General features: G+C 37.5%; 1 protein-coding gene across 1 annotated transcript in view; it reads left to right on the top strand.

The window, feature by feature from the left end:
• SNTG2 (syntrophin gamma 2) overlaps positions 1-14,860 on the top strand; it is a 119,036-nt gene that overhangs the window by 65,432 nt on the left and 38,744 nt on the right. Inside the window, exon 10 of the mRNA XM_058802349.1 lies at positions 6,294-6,332. Coding sequence (XP_058658332.1) covers positions 6,294-6,332 — 39 coding nt within the window. The remainder of the gene's footprint in view (positions 1-6,293; positions 6,333-14,860) is intronic.

Here is a 14,860-nt window from a genome sequence, read left to right as displayed (position 1 = left end):
TTCCAATTCATAGTTACTAAGCCTTTTATTTTCTTTCTAGAGAAATTCACTGAATAAGAGCCATTCCAATGATATAAGTGAATAAGAATAAAAACAAATGCAGGCAGCTTTTGTTAGTCATAGGGTGCTAGTCAGTTTTTTCCAAAGGACTATGTGCAGTAATTATGTGTTCTGACACAGTATCTTCACTGTGCTGTGACCTGTCAGCAGCAATATTTTATTAAGAACTGAGGACTTTCTTAGTCTTCTCCACAATCTTTTTCTATTGAATTCTGTCAATAAAGTAGTCCATCTGGTGTTCATATAACTGGCAGTTCCCAGGAAGGACCTGAGAAGCAACAGTCATGATGAAATCCATGTTTTGTGTTCTTAGTGAGTTACAAAGCAAACTCATATAAGTTCATATGAGAAGCATGTAAACTTTTTTGCTTGGATAGTGGCTTTCCAGGTTTTGTCAGGCGTGCAGCCTGTGGTAAAACTGGAAAGGTCAGGCCAGAGCATTTATTTAATTATTGATCATCAGAAGGGGAGATGAAGTAGTCAGTGAGAATCCCTTTTGTTGTCCCTCTGACACTGACATTGGGGAATGTATCTGTTATTCCTTCAGAGCTTCTTCCTGTCTCTGCACTTCTCCACTCCTGTAGAGTGTCTCCCCATTTGCCAGGACCAAAGATAATCACTACTCATTCAAAAATTATTTCAGAGAGCTCCTTATCTGGTTATGGATTATTTTCATGAGTACTTGCTTCTCCAAATAGTTAAACTATTGATTTCCTATTCTGTCCCACACCATCATCTCAGTATGGAAGTTAATTACTGGATACATGGTCACAATGGACTTCTTTTGCTAACACTGTTGGCATAATGTCAGCATCCTTACCTGAGCTACTATGAGGTTTTTAAGCAGTACTTACCATTATTCATGTTTTACTTCCACACAGTTTTACATTTTGTTTTGTTGGTACTGGTTTAATGACTTTATCTACTTTTCTCATACCTTAGTCATTCTTACTTAAACTGTGCCTATTTGTGTTACACTTATCTACACTTTTTACCCTACATATTTGCATGACATTTTAAATAATTTCTTTTAGAATTTTAGTTCTTAAAGAGCTCTTAATAGGGATTTTTTTGTACAGTGCACCCAATCTTTCCTGTATCACTTTACCCTAATGTACTTTATTTTTTTTTATTTTACCCTAATAAAGTAGTTCAGCAGCTCTTTGTCAGATCTCCTGCTGATGCCAGGAGACAGTCCTAGTGTAGGTAGTGCAAAAATAGCTCTGCCACAATGTGACACTCCTGCTAATGTCAGACTACTCTTTTGAAGTACTACTGAAACATCTAAGTTCTATACAAAGGCAAGCTCTCTGGGGATCAAGTGTATAGGAGGAGTCATCTTTCAACAGTGGAGATGTGAGAACTTGTCACTGCATAGGAGTGCTGTCCCTGTACGTATTTAAAGAGTGTTACTTGGCAGATGAGAAATAATGATTCTGGTACCAGCCTGGACTTAATTCTTAGATGACAGAGGAGCACAGAGAATGCTGCCATGTGGAGAAAAGCCTAAGAGTATCTTTTCAGCCCTCATTGCTGATACATGCTTTGTATGTTTAGCTCAGAAAATCTAGTTACAGTCAGCTTTACATGCAACATGCATTTCTGAGGACCCTTGCCCCAAATTATTCATTTCTCTGTACATATTCTGTTTTTTCACATACTTTTCTACCAGCATGAAACTACTCTATCATCATCCTTTGTGATTCAGTCCTCATTTTCAATATTCTCAAAGCTTTTTGCATTTATCCTTGGCAGAAATAAATGCAGGTGAATCAGCACCTGAGATTTATTTCTTCATACACCTCTTTTCTTGCAGAAGGAGGTGCAGTTGAAAATACTGGGGGAAGAGGAGTAACAGAAACTGGCAGTGAATCTTCCATGATTGGATAAGAAGCACAGGAAATAAATTATTCTGCCTGTGCTTCTCGCTGCTCCTGTTCTTAATTTCTTCAGCTGAAGGGTTCTTTGTAGGCTGAAGTGACAGTGCTATAATGGCTATGACTTTCTAGGAGAAAGGTCTTTAGGATAATTTATATATTTCTCTCTCTGTTTTTCACCATTCAGATTGACAGCAGGTTTTCTCATGGATCTTAATTATTGTGAAATATAGCACTGAGCATAATTTCAGTCTTAATCAGTAGAAGCACCTAAATGTAATGCTGTCAGTTCATTTACATTGTAGAGATTTGTTTCTTATATATAAAACTTTCTCAAGGTTTTGTGATTTTTTCACAGTAAATTTTAATGGTGTTATTGTTTAAAAAAATTTGTAAATAAATGAGTAGGTCATAAGCAGGTAAGAGAACAAGTTATGATGCTCTTGTTCCACTTTAAACATTATTTATGATTTCTATAAATCATTTCAGCAGTTTCATTGGAGGATGGTAGAAACTTAAAATTTGATATTAAAGTGGAGTTATTAATCCAGATCACATTGATACCCATGACATCTTTTTTAATTGTATATGTTATAGTCTGTAAACCTTCTCTTTTATTTCTTCATGTAAACACGTATCTGGGGATATTTTGTGTTGCAGTTGTGTGAAATGTCTGTTGTAATAGGGAGAGACTTATGAAATATGAGCTCTAAAGATACATTAACAAAAAAGAAAGAAAATTGAGGAGGTTTTGCTTTCTTTACACAGCAGATTTGGGGTACATGTAGATGGAAACAAAATCCTTGTGTGTAGGAAGCAGTATACAAATTCGACTGCCTCAATGATTATACAAATGGTTCTATTCCCAGGGTGAGAATGCATAATATTTCTTCACTGATGCTTTTTTGTTGTTTTAAATGCAAAATTTCCAGTTGAAAGTACCACAGTTCAAACTGTAGAGGTTGTAAAGGGTAGTCAGTAGGGATAGGACCCACATCCCCTAAACTTGGTCAAGCAATAAGCAGTCACATAGGATACTAATACAGCCAGGAAAAAATAGGTGCCTGTGAAGATCTTTCACTGTTTTCCTGAAAGAGGATAAAGGTATATTATATGTGAAATAAATCCCAGCCTGGGAGGCATTTAGATTTAGGTAAATGATTCTGAATAATTTTAGGTCCTTCCCTGTATGTATCCATTTAGAACAGAGTGTAGGAATTACAATTTGCTTAATAGTTCCTTTTCCAAGTAGCCTGCAGTCTTTGCAGACCCGGGTTTTTTGTTTTAGTTCCCCTGCTGTGTCCAGCTCACATTTCTATACTGCAGTGCTAGCAAGGTAAATGTGTCCCATTTGTATTCCTGCCTGTCTGCACCAGCTGTGGAGACATGTGAAGGGCACACGTGGTGCTGGGTGAAGTGAAGAGTTCTTACTTCTCAGCCCTGTGACACTGGGATGTAATATGATATAGAAGCAGATCTTTTTCCTCTCCCCACAGCAACATCAGGGCTGCAGCCATCCTGCTTAGAATAGGGAATGAGTTGCCTGTGCAGTGAAAAACTGTGGAGTCCAAACATTCTTCCCTATTATCCTTTCCAATGGGAAGCTGAGCTGGTTATTAGGGTGCTCTTCAAAATATTCTACCTGCTTGGTGCAGAAAACCTTCATAGTCAGTCTGACACACTTTTTTCCAAGCACATCTGAACCCATTTACTTGCACTGGTTTGTGCTATAGTAATATTATTATTGAGTATGGCTTTGAGACACCTGAAAGGAAATTATATTTCCTGTGTGTCTAACATGGTTTTTCTGTAGTTAATTTGTGTTTGTATTTGTGTCTGAAGCACAGGAGAAAGGTTGGTCCTGACTATGGGCAGGGTGTATCAGCATTTCTACTGACATTGAAATATTCCAGGTGACTTTTCATTATGTCCTGCACAGCTCTTCTATCAGGATTAAGCCCACCACCAAATCAGACTGGTGACTGCTTCCTTCTGCAACACTGGCCATTTCACCAATTTGTTTAAACCAAGTTAGAGAGTGAGGTTCTTGAGTTCCAGCTGGTTTGTTACTGATGGGGCCCCATGGGGGACTCTTCTCCCAGCCAGTGCTCCAGACCAGCTCCAGAACAGTGCAGCCCTGCAGTTGTGCCAGGCTGAGGAAGGCACACCTGGTGCATGATCTGCCAGGAGCCTTGCTGGGGCCCCTCTGTCCGGTTAGCAGCCAAATTCCAGTTCCATCCTCCTGGTTGCTCCCTGCCTGTGCTAAGCAGGGGGTGCCAGCCCTGCAGCCTGTGACCCACTGCTGTTGTGGTGGGCCCTGCTCCTCCTCTAGGGTGGCCAGGAGCTGTTAGGGCCACTTCAAGAGCCTGGCAGGATCTCCCAACACACAGCCCAAAGTGACAGCCAGGCCTGGCAGATGACCCCGGCTCCCAGCAGCTTGGCCACCTCTATCTCAGACCCTCAGTCACCCCCAGCTGTCTGACCCACCAGCACATCTGCACCATTTAACTGCACACTTCAATTCCAAAGGGCTGCAAAAGTGAGTGTGTGAGGGAGAAGAAACCCTGATGGCCCATGATGGGTTAGGACTGACTAGAGACCTCCTGCAGCCCTGAGCATTGCTATCACCCTCTGTCCATACCGTCAAGACTCCTGTTGTCATCCTACCCCTCCACATTGCCTTTTTTCCTAAGGTCATTTAGTTTATGATCATAGATACTTCACTCTGTGGAGGACAATGATTTGTTATTGTCCTCTGTTAGTTGCAAGAGAGTGTGTGTGTGTGTGTGTGTGTGTGTGTGTGTGTGTGTGTGTGTTTGTGTGTATAAACCCTGACACATCCTGAGGCCTGTGTCATTACCATGACACAAAGTCTGTTGGCCCATACAAGTGTACTGAGCCTGGCTGGGATGGGGGGAGCTCTCTTTGTATCAGCAGGTGCTGTGTTTTGTATTTGTGGCTAGAACAGCATTAATAACACACCAGTGTTTTGATTGGTGCTGAACAGTGCTTGCATGGAATGAAGGCTTTGACTTTTTCTCTCTGACTCACACCACCCACCTCAGCAGAGGATGGAACAAGGAATTAGGACGGGGCATGGATGGGTTAGCTGAATGAAAGTGGGCAAAGAGATATTCCACACCATTGTGCTCAGCAATTGAAATGACATCATGGGGAAAAGAGGTGTGGGTTTATCTTCCAAGGTGGCTGTTGCTTGAAGCTTGCTTCCGGGAGGCAGAGAGTGATTGCATTCACATCACTTGAATTTTTCTTGTTTCTTTCACTTAAGCTCTGTTCATCTTGACTCAGAAGTTTTCTTACTTTTGCTTTTCCTATTCTCTCACCCTTCCTGCTGGGAGGGAGGAGGGAGTGAGCAGCTATGTGGGTGCTCAGCTATGTGGGTGCTCAGCTACAGGCCAGAGCCAACCCACCACAGCAGTCAATGGCATCACCATATGATCATGAGTTACATCCACAGGTTTGATCTTAAAAATCTGGTGTACCCAACATACAAACAATAGCCCTGGAATTCTTCTGTTCATTTCCTATGGCTATTGGAGTTTTCCCTGTTCACAGGTGTAGGGTTTTGGTCTTCCATCACAAACTTTTCATTTCTAATAAAACAAGCTTTTTGACAACAAGGTCCTTTGGAAGTACTAATCAACTCTAGGACAGTTTTCAGCTTCCTCCTAGAATGTAGGGAAGCCTGGTTTTACACTCCAATATATTTCTTTTTAAATTCTTATCTACACTTAATAAAATTGCACTTTAAAAAATGTTACATTTAAGGAAGTATTTGTGTACTATATATTTCAGTATTTGTCCACCACTCATATGTGCAAACTATGACTGCCAGAGAAAAATCAAAATGATCAAAACTCTTCATTACCTAAACAAAGAGAAAAAACTTTGTCTTGAAGAGTAAACTGACAGGAAAGCCCATGCAATTTTCATTTCATCTGTAAATACATCTTACACTTTATGGTCCAAGGACTTAATTGCAGACATCATTTAAGAATCTGCATAAGCAATTGTTTAATTGAGATCTAAGTGAGATGTCCACAGTACAATATAGTATTTTCACTCAGACTGGCAAAGTTAAATTCATAAAGGCAAATCTTTTTGAGGTATTTAAGGAAAACTGATTAAAAGCTTTTGTCTTTCAAGTCCTTGGTTTTGCAAATTTGCTATAATAATAAAAATCTACTATTTAAGCACTGACTGATAAAATTTCTTACAAATATAATTTGGAAGTATTAATATAGTATTCAATAACTAAGTCAATCTATGCTAATTCCAGCACAGAAACTCTTCAGCATACCAATAACTGTGTGTTCTTCCCTCTCTCTTTCATAGATGAAAATGGCAAATAAATGCTGTTCTCCCTCTGACCAGGTAAGATTTCCATTATATTATCCATTTTTTAAAATTTTTTGTGATTACATAGTTGGAAGATTTGTAGAGCTTGCATGCACATGTAGTCAGTTTTAAAACTGCCTAGTGGATGGACTGCAAGATCAGTGATGGGAGAGCAAAGTCCCTCCCACTGTAGGATCAGATTGTGACCACTTCAGGAACCTGAACATGCTTAAGTCTATGGGACTTGATGAGATGCATGCCAGAATCCTAAGAAAATTGGCTGATGTAGTTGCCAAGCCACTCTCCATGTTTGCAAAGTCATAGAAGTCAGGTGAAGTCCCTGGTGAGAAGTAGAGAGGAAACATTGCACCCACTTTTAAAACTTATAGAAAAGAGGAGCCCAGGAACTACTGACCTGCCAGCCTCATCCATGTTCCTGGGAAGATCAAGGAAGAGATCCTCCTAGAAGCTATGATAAGGCCCTTGAAGGGCAGGGAGGACCTGGGGAGCAGAAAGCCAACTGTGTCCTGGGCTGCATCAAAAGTAGAGTCAGCAGGTCAGGGCAGGTGATTCTGCCCCTCTGCTCTGCTCTGGTGAGACCCCTCTACCTCTGCATCCAGCCCTGGGGCTCCCAAAATAAGAAGGGCATGGACCAGCTCTAACAGATCCAGAGGAAGGGCACAAAGATAATCAGAGGGATGGAAAATCACTCCTGTGAGGAGAGACTGGGGAAGCTGGGGCTGTTCAGCCTGGAGAAGGGAAGGCTCCAGTGTGACTTTATTGAATCCTTTCAGTATCTAAAGGGGGCCTATAAGAATGACTGGGACAAACTTTTAGCAGAACATATTGTAATAGGACAAGAGGTACTAATTTTAAACTTAAAGAGTGTTGATTTAGTTTAGCCATAAAAAAAAGAAGTTTTTCTTACATTAAGGGCAGTAAACACTGGCAAAAGTTGCCCAGAGAGGTGATGCACACCCCATCTATGGAAACATTCAAGGTCAAATTAGTGGAGCTCTGAGCCATCTGATCTATTTGAAGATGTGCCAGCTTTTTGCAGTGGGGTTGACCTCCATTACATTTAAAGCTCCCTTCCAACCAAACTGTTCTATAATTCTGTGATTTAATTGCTCTCTTTGTCATGACTTTTAATTATTAATTAAACCAATATGAAAACCAGGTGATTATGAATGCCCGGGGAAAAGGTATTGGATTTGGATATCTTTTATTGGATTAACTATCTACTGCAAGTGCTTTAGTAACTATTCAAAGTTTTTTCCTTATCAGTTTGGATACACATAATGAGTTCAGTTAAAAAAAAGAAGACATACTCTCCCTCAATTTTCAAAAAATTTTGGAGACAGTCATACAACTATATACATATCACTAGATACATAATTTGATTTCCTAAATTAATTGCCTAGTCTCCATAAACTGCCTAAATAATCAGTGCAGAAACCTATTCTGTTCCAGAGAACTGTGCAAGTGTGAAACTTGGTATCAGCGCTTTAAATCATCCTTTGGAGGAGTCACTTTTGCTAATCTTGACTTGCCTCAGCCTACCATCTAAAGTTAGGCAGTACAAATCTATTTCACTTTTTCCATTCTGAGTATGAAAAGAAGGACAATTAGGACCTTAATTTCAGAAGTTGAAAATTTCAGGTACAACTGAGAGCAACAAACATTGGATTGTTCTTTGCCAAAAAGTGAGGAAAAAAAGTTTATAATGAATTTGGGCAGATCAAGTAAACAAAACTAGAAAACATAAAAATATTAAAAGAACAATTGTGATCAACTCAGACTTTACATATCCTGTTAAAATTTGCTTTAAAAGCAATCAAAATGTGACTTCTCAGATACATATATCACAAAGGCATCATATAAAATTTGGCAATGATAACTGAAAGCAGAAGAGAACCTTTTCTGACCTAGATTAATGGAGCCTATTAGTGTCAGTTACATAATGTTTGTACAGACCCAAATAGCTCTTATTAAGGCAATTGGTTTAAAATTTAGAGGAAAGATAACCTTAAGAGATTGAAGGTCACTTGAAGACCTGCCTTGAAGTAAAATTTTTGATAGCTGCAAATTTATCTTTCCTTTTGAGCGTGGACATTCCTGAAGAATTAAACAGGTCCTTAGAGTTTCATTACTGTGTTGCCTGTGGTGAGTTTTCTTCATTGCTTTTAGAGTCCAACTTAATCTTTCACAAAGGGTGAAGGTTAGATGTGGATAGATTCATTCAGATTCTGGTTTTCATAGGCCATTAAAAAACTAGGATTCAAGGTTATCAAGAATGTAAAAAATTACTTTGTTAAACCTGGCTTTCTTCTTTGTCTCTTATATTGCCTCTGATTTTTATTTTTTTTTTTGCAAACTGAATCTCCAGAACATAATGAATTCTGTACACATTTAAATAAAGAAAAAGGGAAAGGACGAAGATGTTGGTTCTTGGGTCTAAACCAGCTTTATTTATGGGTGTCTTTGCCAAAAGATGTCAAACAAATATGGTGATTCTTAGCCTGTGAAGGGCCATAATTTAGACTTTGATGATGCTTGTGGATCCCTTCCAGCTCAGAATATTCTGACTCTCTGATTCTATGACTTTGCTGTGTGTCTATGACCCAAAGTTAGAGGTATTAGGCAAGGTAGTAGAAGCTGTAGTTATTATTGATATGTTTATATTGTTAAACATATCAATTTATATTGACAGTACCAGGTTATGAAGTTAATTGGTCTGGCTACTTCCACACTTTTAAATTCCTTTTCCCCTCCAAAGTAGGGTGTTTGCATTTAAACTGCCTATTGGAAATTATTTCCACCAAAGCTAAAATCCCAGACTATTTGTGGAAATTGTTTGGCGAGTTCTAATTATACTAGGACATGTCATGATAGTTACTCCAAGTCAAGGACTACAAGGTTTTAAGAAATATTCAAGGTTTACACAAATTTGAAAGGCATTTAATAAGTAGCTCTGCTGAAGCTCTGGTTCTTTTTGTAACCTGTGTTAATGATGAAACACACAGCATCTAAACATCATAACTTTTTCATTTTGCTTGATATTGTTTATTATAATACTCTAGAGATTTGAAAGCACTTGATTCTTTGTTAAATTTGGGACTCAATTTTCAAAAATACATGCTGCTGGATTGCTTTTTAATTTTTGTGAAAGTAAATTAGCCAATTCTCTCTCTGTACAGATAAAAATACTTGCAATGTTTTTTGGTTTGTTTTCTGGATAGTTTTTATGTTTTAAAGACCTAAACTTTTATCGTTATTATTTCAGGGGATTTGTGTCTGCCAAGTGTCATATCTAAACATTAGGAAAGGGCAAACATTATGGTTGCTAATGGAATAAAGAAGGAGAAATTGGAAAATTAGGTACTACTCAATTTGACTTCAATCCCTCTAAAGAAATTTGAAATAAATAAACAAAATACCTGTGTGGAGCACAAAGATGATAAATGACTGCTCTGAAGGATTTTTCAATAACAAATCATGACAACCAATCTAATTTTCTCTTGTGAACATGTAAATCCTGTGGATGTGTGACAGGAGGTTGCTGCAACATATCTTGATTCCAGCAAGGTTTTTGACAACTTCTGACATTAAAATATTTTAAACAAGTATTATATGGATTTTGTTGTACAGATTTTGTTGGATAATCCAATATTAGGTATAGATGGTTCACTTTCCAAACTGACATATTGACTAGAAGTGCTGAAGAGGTGACCCAGATCCAGTTCCCTTGAATACTGCCTTTATGGTGCATTAGCAAAAGTAAGCCTACTAATTTTGCAGACATTAAGCTTTAAAACACCATGTTAAACATATGAATGATCTTGCCTTATTGAAGAGTGAGTCTGAAAACCAGGATTGAAGCCAATTAGTACATGGCATATATACAAGAACAATTAAGTATATGTAAAACACTGGGAAAAAACTGAAGAGGTTGTTGCTGCAAAAGGCTGCAAAAGGTTTTCTGGATGAGATAAATTCTTTTAGAAAAGTTTGGTTCATCCCCCATTGTTTTACTAGAACTCAGAGATGACCCTATCTGCACAAGCCAGTCAGATAGAGATAATATGAAAAACGGGTTCATATTTAAGACTTACCACTATGGTTTATTATTACAGTTTATTATTACGTCTGTATGCTGTAATCAGGTACAGGGTTGACCAACAGACACCCCAAAAATTTGCATTCCTCTGGTATATGTAATACTCCTTTCCCCCCGCCCTTTTTCTCCTTGCAAATAAGGAATTCACCCACAATTTACTGCTTCTCCATTGGCCCTTATTTTTTCTGAATTTTACGTGCTCATTTGGCTATTTCAGCCTTAATCTGTGATAGCACCACAGCTGTCTGCAAATCAGTCCCCTTTTTCATTATCTTTTAGCATTCTTCATCCATTATTCACTTTCTTTTAGTGTATTTCACCTTCTGGTTTGCCCCCTTATTGATGTTTACCCCTTTGTTGGCTTCAGCTTTCAGCCAACTCCTCCCTTCACACTGTGAGCGATGTCCAGCAGTTTCTCACACTGTTACCTGTCTGTTTAACTTCAGACCATGCTGGCTGCTCACCTGCATGCCAGAACAACCATGGTGGCTTTTGAGAAAGGCAGGCACTGTGGGCTGTACCTAAGCCAGCTACTGCAGAACATGTGAAGCCTTCCTGTTGCTGTAAGGCCTTGGCCAGAATACTGCCTCTGATTTTGTGCACTGTGTTTCTGAAAAGGCATTGACCAGAGGTTTTCTGTGGCCTCTGTGGCCAGGTTGAGAAAAATACAGAGGTATGAAAGAAATATTCAACAATGATAACTTTTTGCTCAGAGAATAACATGTGAAAAGCAGCGAAGAATGATGGCTACACCAGCTACATATCCTTGTTCGTCTATTTTTGCGCCATTTGTGAACTAAGTTTTTTAATTCTTCCACTTTAAGGTGAAAACCATTTGAGTCTTTAGTGGAAAGGGCAGTAATTATGATTACAGTGAGGCTGATTCATGCTGGACATGAGAAATAAAGTGCTAGAATAGATTACTGAGAGAAAATAGGCACTCCACTATAGGAGAGGTCCTGAGAACATTAAGGAAGCATTTTTTAGAAACAAAATACATATCAGGGCTACTGCATTTTTGAGAGGGTAGGATAATTAGTTTCTCAGAAATAAGTTTCTCTTTTCTACTCTGTGTTGTATAATTATAAAATCATAGTTCTAAATAAGAAGCTTTTCAAATATGAAGGGTTTTCTCATTGTTCCTCAGAGCCAAACTGCTGCTGCAGTTGTGCCATGGACATGTTTGCCTGACTTCATCCTGCAGCATGCAAGAAGCCCTGCACCTACTCTTGAAATACCATTTTTTCTTCCACTTCTCTTTCTATTTTTTTTTCTCAAAAAAGAGAAAAATGTTTCTAAAAATATAACATATAGGAATAAAATTACTTTATCCTTATGGTTAGTCTGGGAAAGTTAGGTTCTTGAAGACTATAATTTTACAACTTACACCTGTAGAAAGGGAGCAGGACTAAATTCCTTTAAGCATAAAGAGACCACATAGAGATAGAATTGAGATCTTCTTTGATTTTTTGACTTAATTTATGTGGGAGGGCAGCTTTTATTTCCTAATGAAATTGCCTTGATTAGCTTCAGAGACTTTTTCTGACACTTCAGATTCACAACTGAAAAAACTTTAACAGAAGAAGAATCACTTAAAAACACTGAGCTTTTTAACCCCTGGTCAGCTGATATGCAGTGCTGTGAGGTATAGATGCTCTGTGAGATAAACAGCTATAGTTTGAAATCATTTCTTCTTTATTTTTCCACTTATTGTTGTAATATTGCTAAAATACAAAGCAGACATACAAGAAAAAAAAATTTGTGAAGGACATTCATTTTTCTTTAGTTTGCTTGATTCCTGCTGCATGAATAGTGCTACTGATCTGCTATAAGAATGCATAACCATAAGGCAATTTACTGGTTGTAGCTGTCTTCAAGAAGGTGTTTTGTACTTTGGATCCTAACTTGAACAAGAAGGCTGTAATGAGTAAAGGTGAGAGGCATCAGGTCCAATTTACCAGCCTTCTGTTAAAACAAGAAAACAAAGAGAAGAAACTCTCATTGCTACCCAAAAGGACTTGTAATCTAAATTTTGCCCAGGTAGACAATGCCTGGGAAAATGCATGAATTCAGGTACATGCCTATCTTCATAGTTCCCTTCAGCATAGTGTGGATATGTTGCTATTTGTGGTGTTCAAACTGTGCCCAGCTTGGAGTTACAAATTTTGTTCTTCACTAAAGCACAAAGAGCATTTGTGTCATAATTTCTAAGTTCCTCTATGCTTTGCTCTCTAGAACATTTTGTTTTGAATAGCAGCCATTCAGTCATAACTGAATGCAACTGGTGTAAAATGGAAAACAGTAGTGTAATATATCAAAACTTACAGCATTACAATCTTATATTTTATTTTTATTTTGCTTTTAGTTAAACTTTATGTATGTGTAAGGACTGCTTGTCCCCCCCCTCCCAGTCCTGCCCCAGTAGCTGTTTTCTTCAAAATATACCATCTACCATTGTTTTGGAAAAGACTCCCACAAAATGATTTAAGATGCCTCAAGATGTACTTCTTTTTGCTTTCTTAATTTGTTGTAGTTCCAGTGTGCCTCATGGTATGATACTGGTTCTTAACTTGCACGTCAGTCTAGCATTTCTTGTAGATTCTTATCCCACTTGAATTACATAAGTGTATCTGTCTGTATGAGGTGTCATACACAGACATCTATTTGATTTTCTTCCTTCAATTCCCTCCTGAGTGTTTTGCAGCACTTACTTTTCATAAGTATTTACCTAAAATACTACATACAAAATTTACTTACTGCTTTATTAAATTTAACACATTAAATTTCCAGTCATTGCAGCATCTAGATGCTTTATTGCTGCAGGAAAACAATAAGTGCAAATAAGAACTTTCATTTATCTGCTATGATTGGATTACATTTTGTTAGTGACTTGTTTTATCTCCTTGTAATGAGTGCCATTGCTCATTTTCTTCTTACAGGAACTTTTGGAAAGTGTATTAAAGCATGTTAGAAACTTAATAATATATCAATGATGTATGATGTAGTGAAATCAGTGCTGAGAAGGGACAGTTTGTAGTATAATGCCTTGTGAGCACTCCTGAAAACTTCAAATGACAGGTTTCAATCAAATAAACAAATTATTTTTTATCCCAGACTAACATTCCCACCCACATACTAAGATCACATTAAAATCTCAGTAACCCAGTAAGCCACAGACAGCCTGTAATTAAGTACCAACACTTGTTTGCTTTTGTTCCACAGAGATTTTGTTGAACTGAATAATAATTCTTTCTCCATTTCTGAAATCTAAAAGACCATTAAATAAACCAGTCAATAGGAAAGATATGTAGAAAGAAAGTAAAACCCCCTAAAACTATATTGGATATAATTCTTTTTGTCTGTGTGATTTGATATTAAGACCCTGATAAACTGAATATATTATCATCTCAGTAGACTAGCAACAGTTTTTATTTTTATTTTAAGTAATGTGATGTCTGAATATCTTGCTTCAACACTTTTGCTGACTACTATAGAAACAATGTTTTGGTGAGAATTATTCAATTTACAGAACAGCAAATCAAGAACTGGAAGGGCTATTGTATTTATTTTGCAGTTTTTTAGATCTCCTTAAAATGTCAGTCCTGGAGCTCAGAAGAACAGTATGGTGAAGGATTGTCTGGCTCAACACACTGATTTATTATTCATTTATTAATAAATTGATTGACAAAAGACATTCATATTCATACATTAAATACCAACATTAGAAAGCAATTTGTGAGGTCTTCATAATATAAGTATGAAAATTCATCCATACTATTAGTGAGGGCTTTGACATTTCTTCCCCCTGTAAATCATTTCCGTCTGTAAGTGTAGCCTTAGTTGAAAATGAGCAAGCTGCTCAGCAATACTTGTACACTCAGATTGGTGATTCACTCTAGATTTAAGTACCTGTTTCAAGAGCAATATATTCCTCTTAATTTATGCAAAATGGAGCCTGGAATGTTTTTGCTTTGTTATTTTTCAGTAAAGACATTTATGATATTCTGCTACTATACCATGGCATTCTTATTTATGGCATTTCATTATAAATTTGTATTTGCCTCAAAAAGGAAGCATGCAATCTTACTTCTCCATTTCATTTTTTCTTAGCATTAATTTGTCTGGAAAATAAAGGCATGCATTGTAACACTGCTAACATTGTCTACCTACTGGATTTGATACCTAACTCTTTGAAAACATGAATGTGATAAAGCATATATGAAAATGTATAAACTCTGAAAGACAACGAGTGTGACAAAGACTTTAACAGTTGCAAACATGAGCCTGGTGAAAGCTGTTTGATTTCAGATAAATTCAGTGATTTGTTTAGAGGTATTTTTTTAGAGGTATGTGGAATAGAAATATCAGTATGTCCAAGTTTGCTATAGATAAGGTATTCTGGTTTTATAAACTGCTGAACTACTGAACTACTTTGGTACATGTA

The sequence above is a fragment of the Ammospiza caudacuta genome, chromosome 3 (assembly GCF_027887145.1).
Source record: "Ammospiza caudacuta isolate bAmmCau1 chromosome 3, bAmmCau1.pri, whole genome shotgun sequence".
Taxonomy (NCBI): Eukaryota; Metazoa; Chordata; class Aves; order Passeriformes; family Passerellidae; genus Ammospiza; species Ammospiza caudacuta.
The sequence above is the reverse complement of the archived record's forward strand: the minus strand, read 5'-3'. Positions and strand labels throughout refer to the sequence as shown.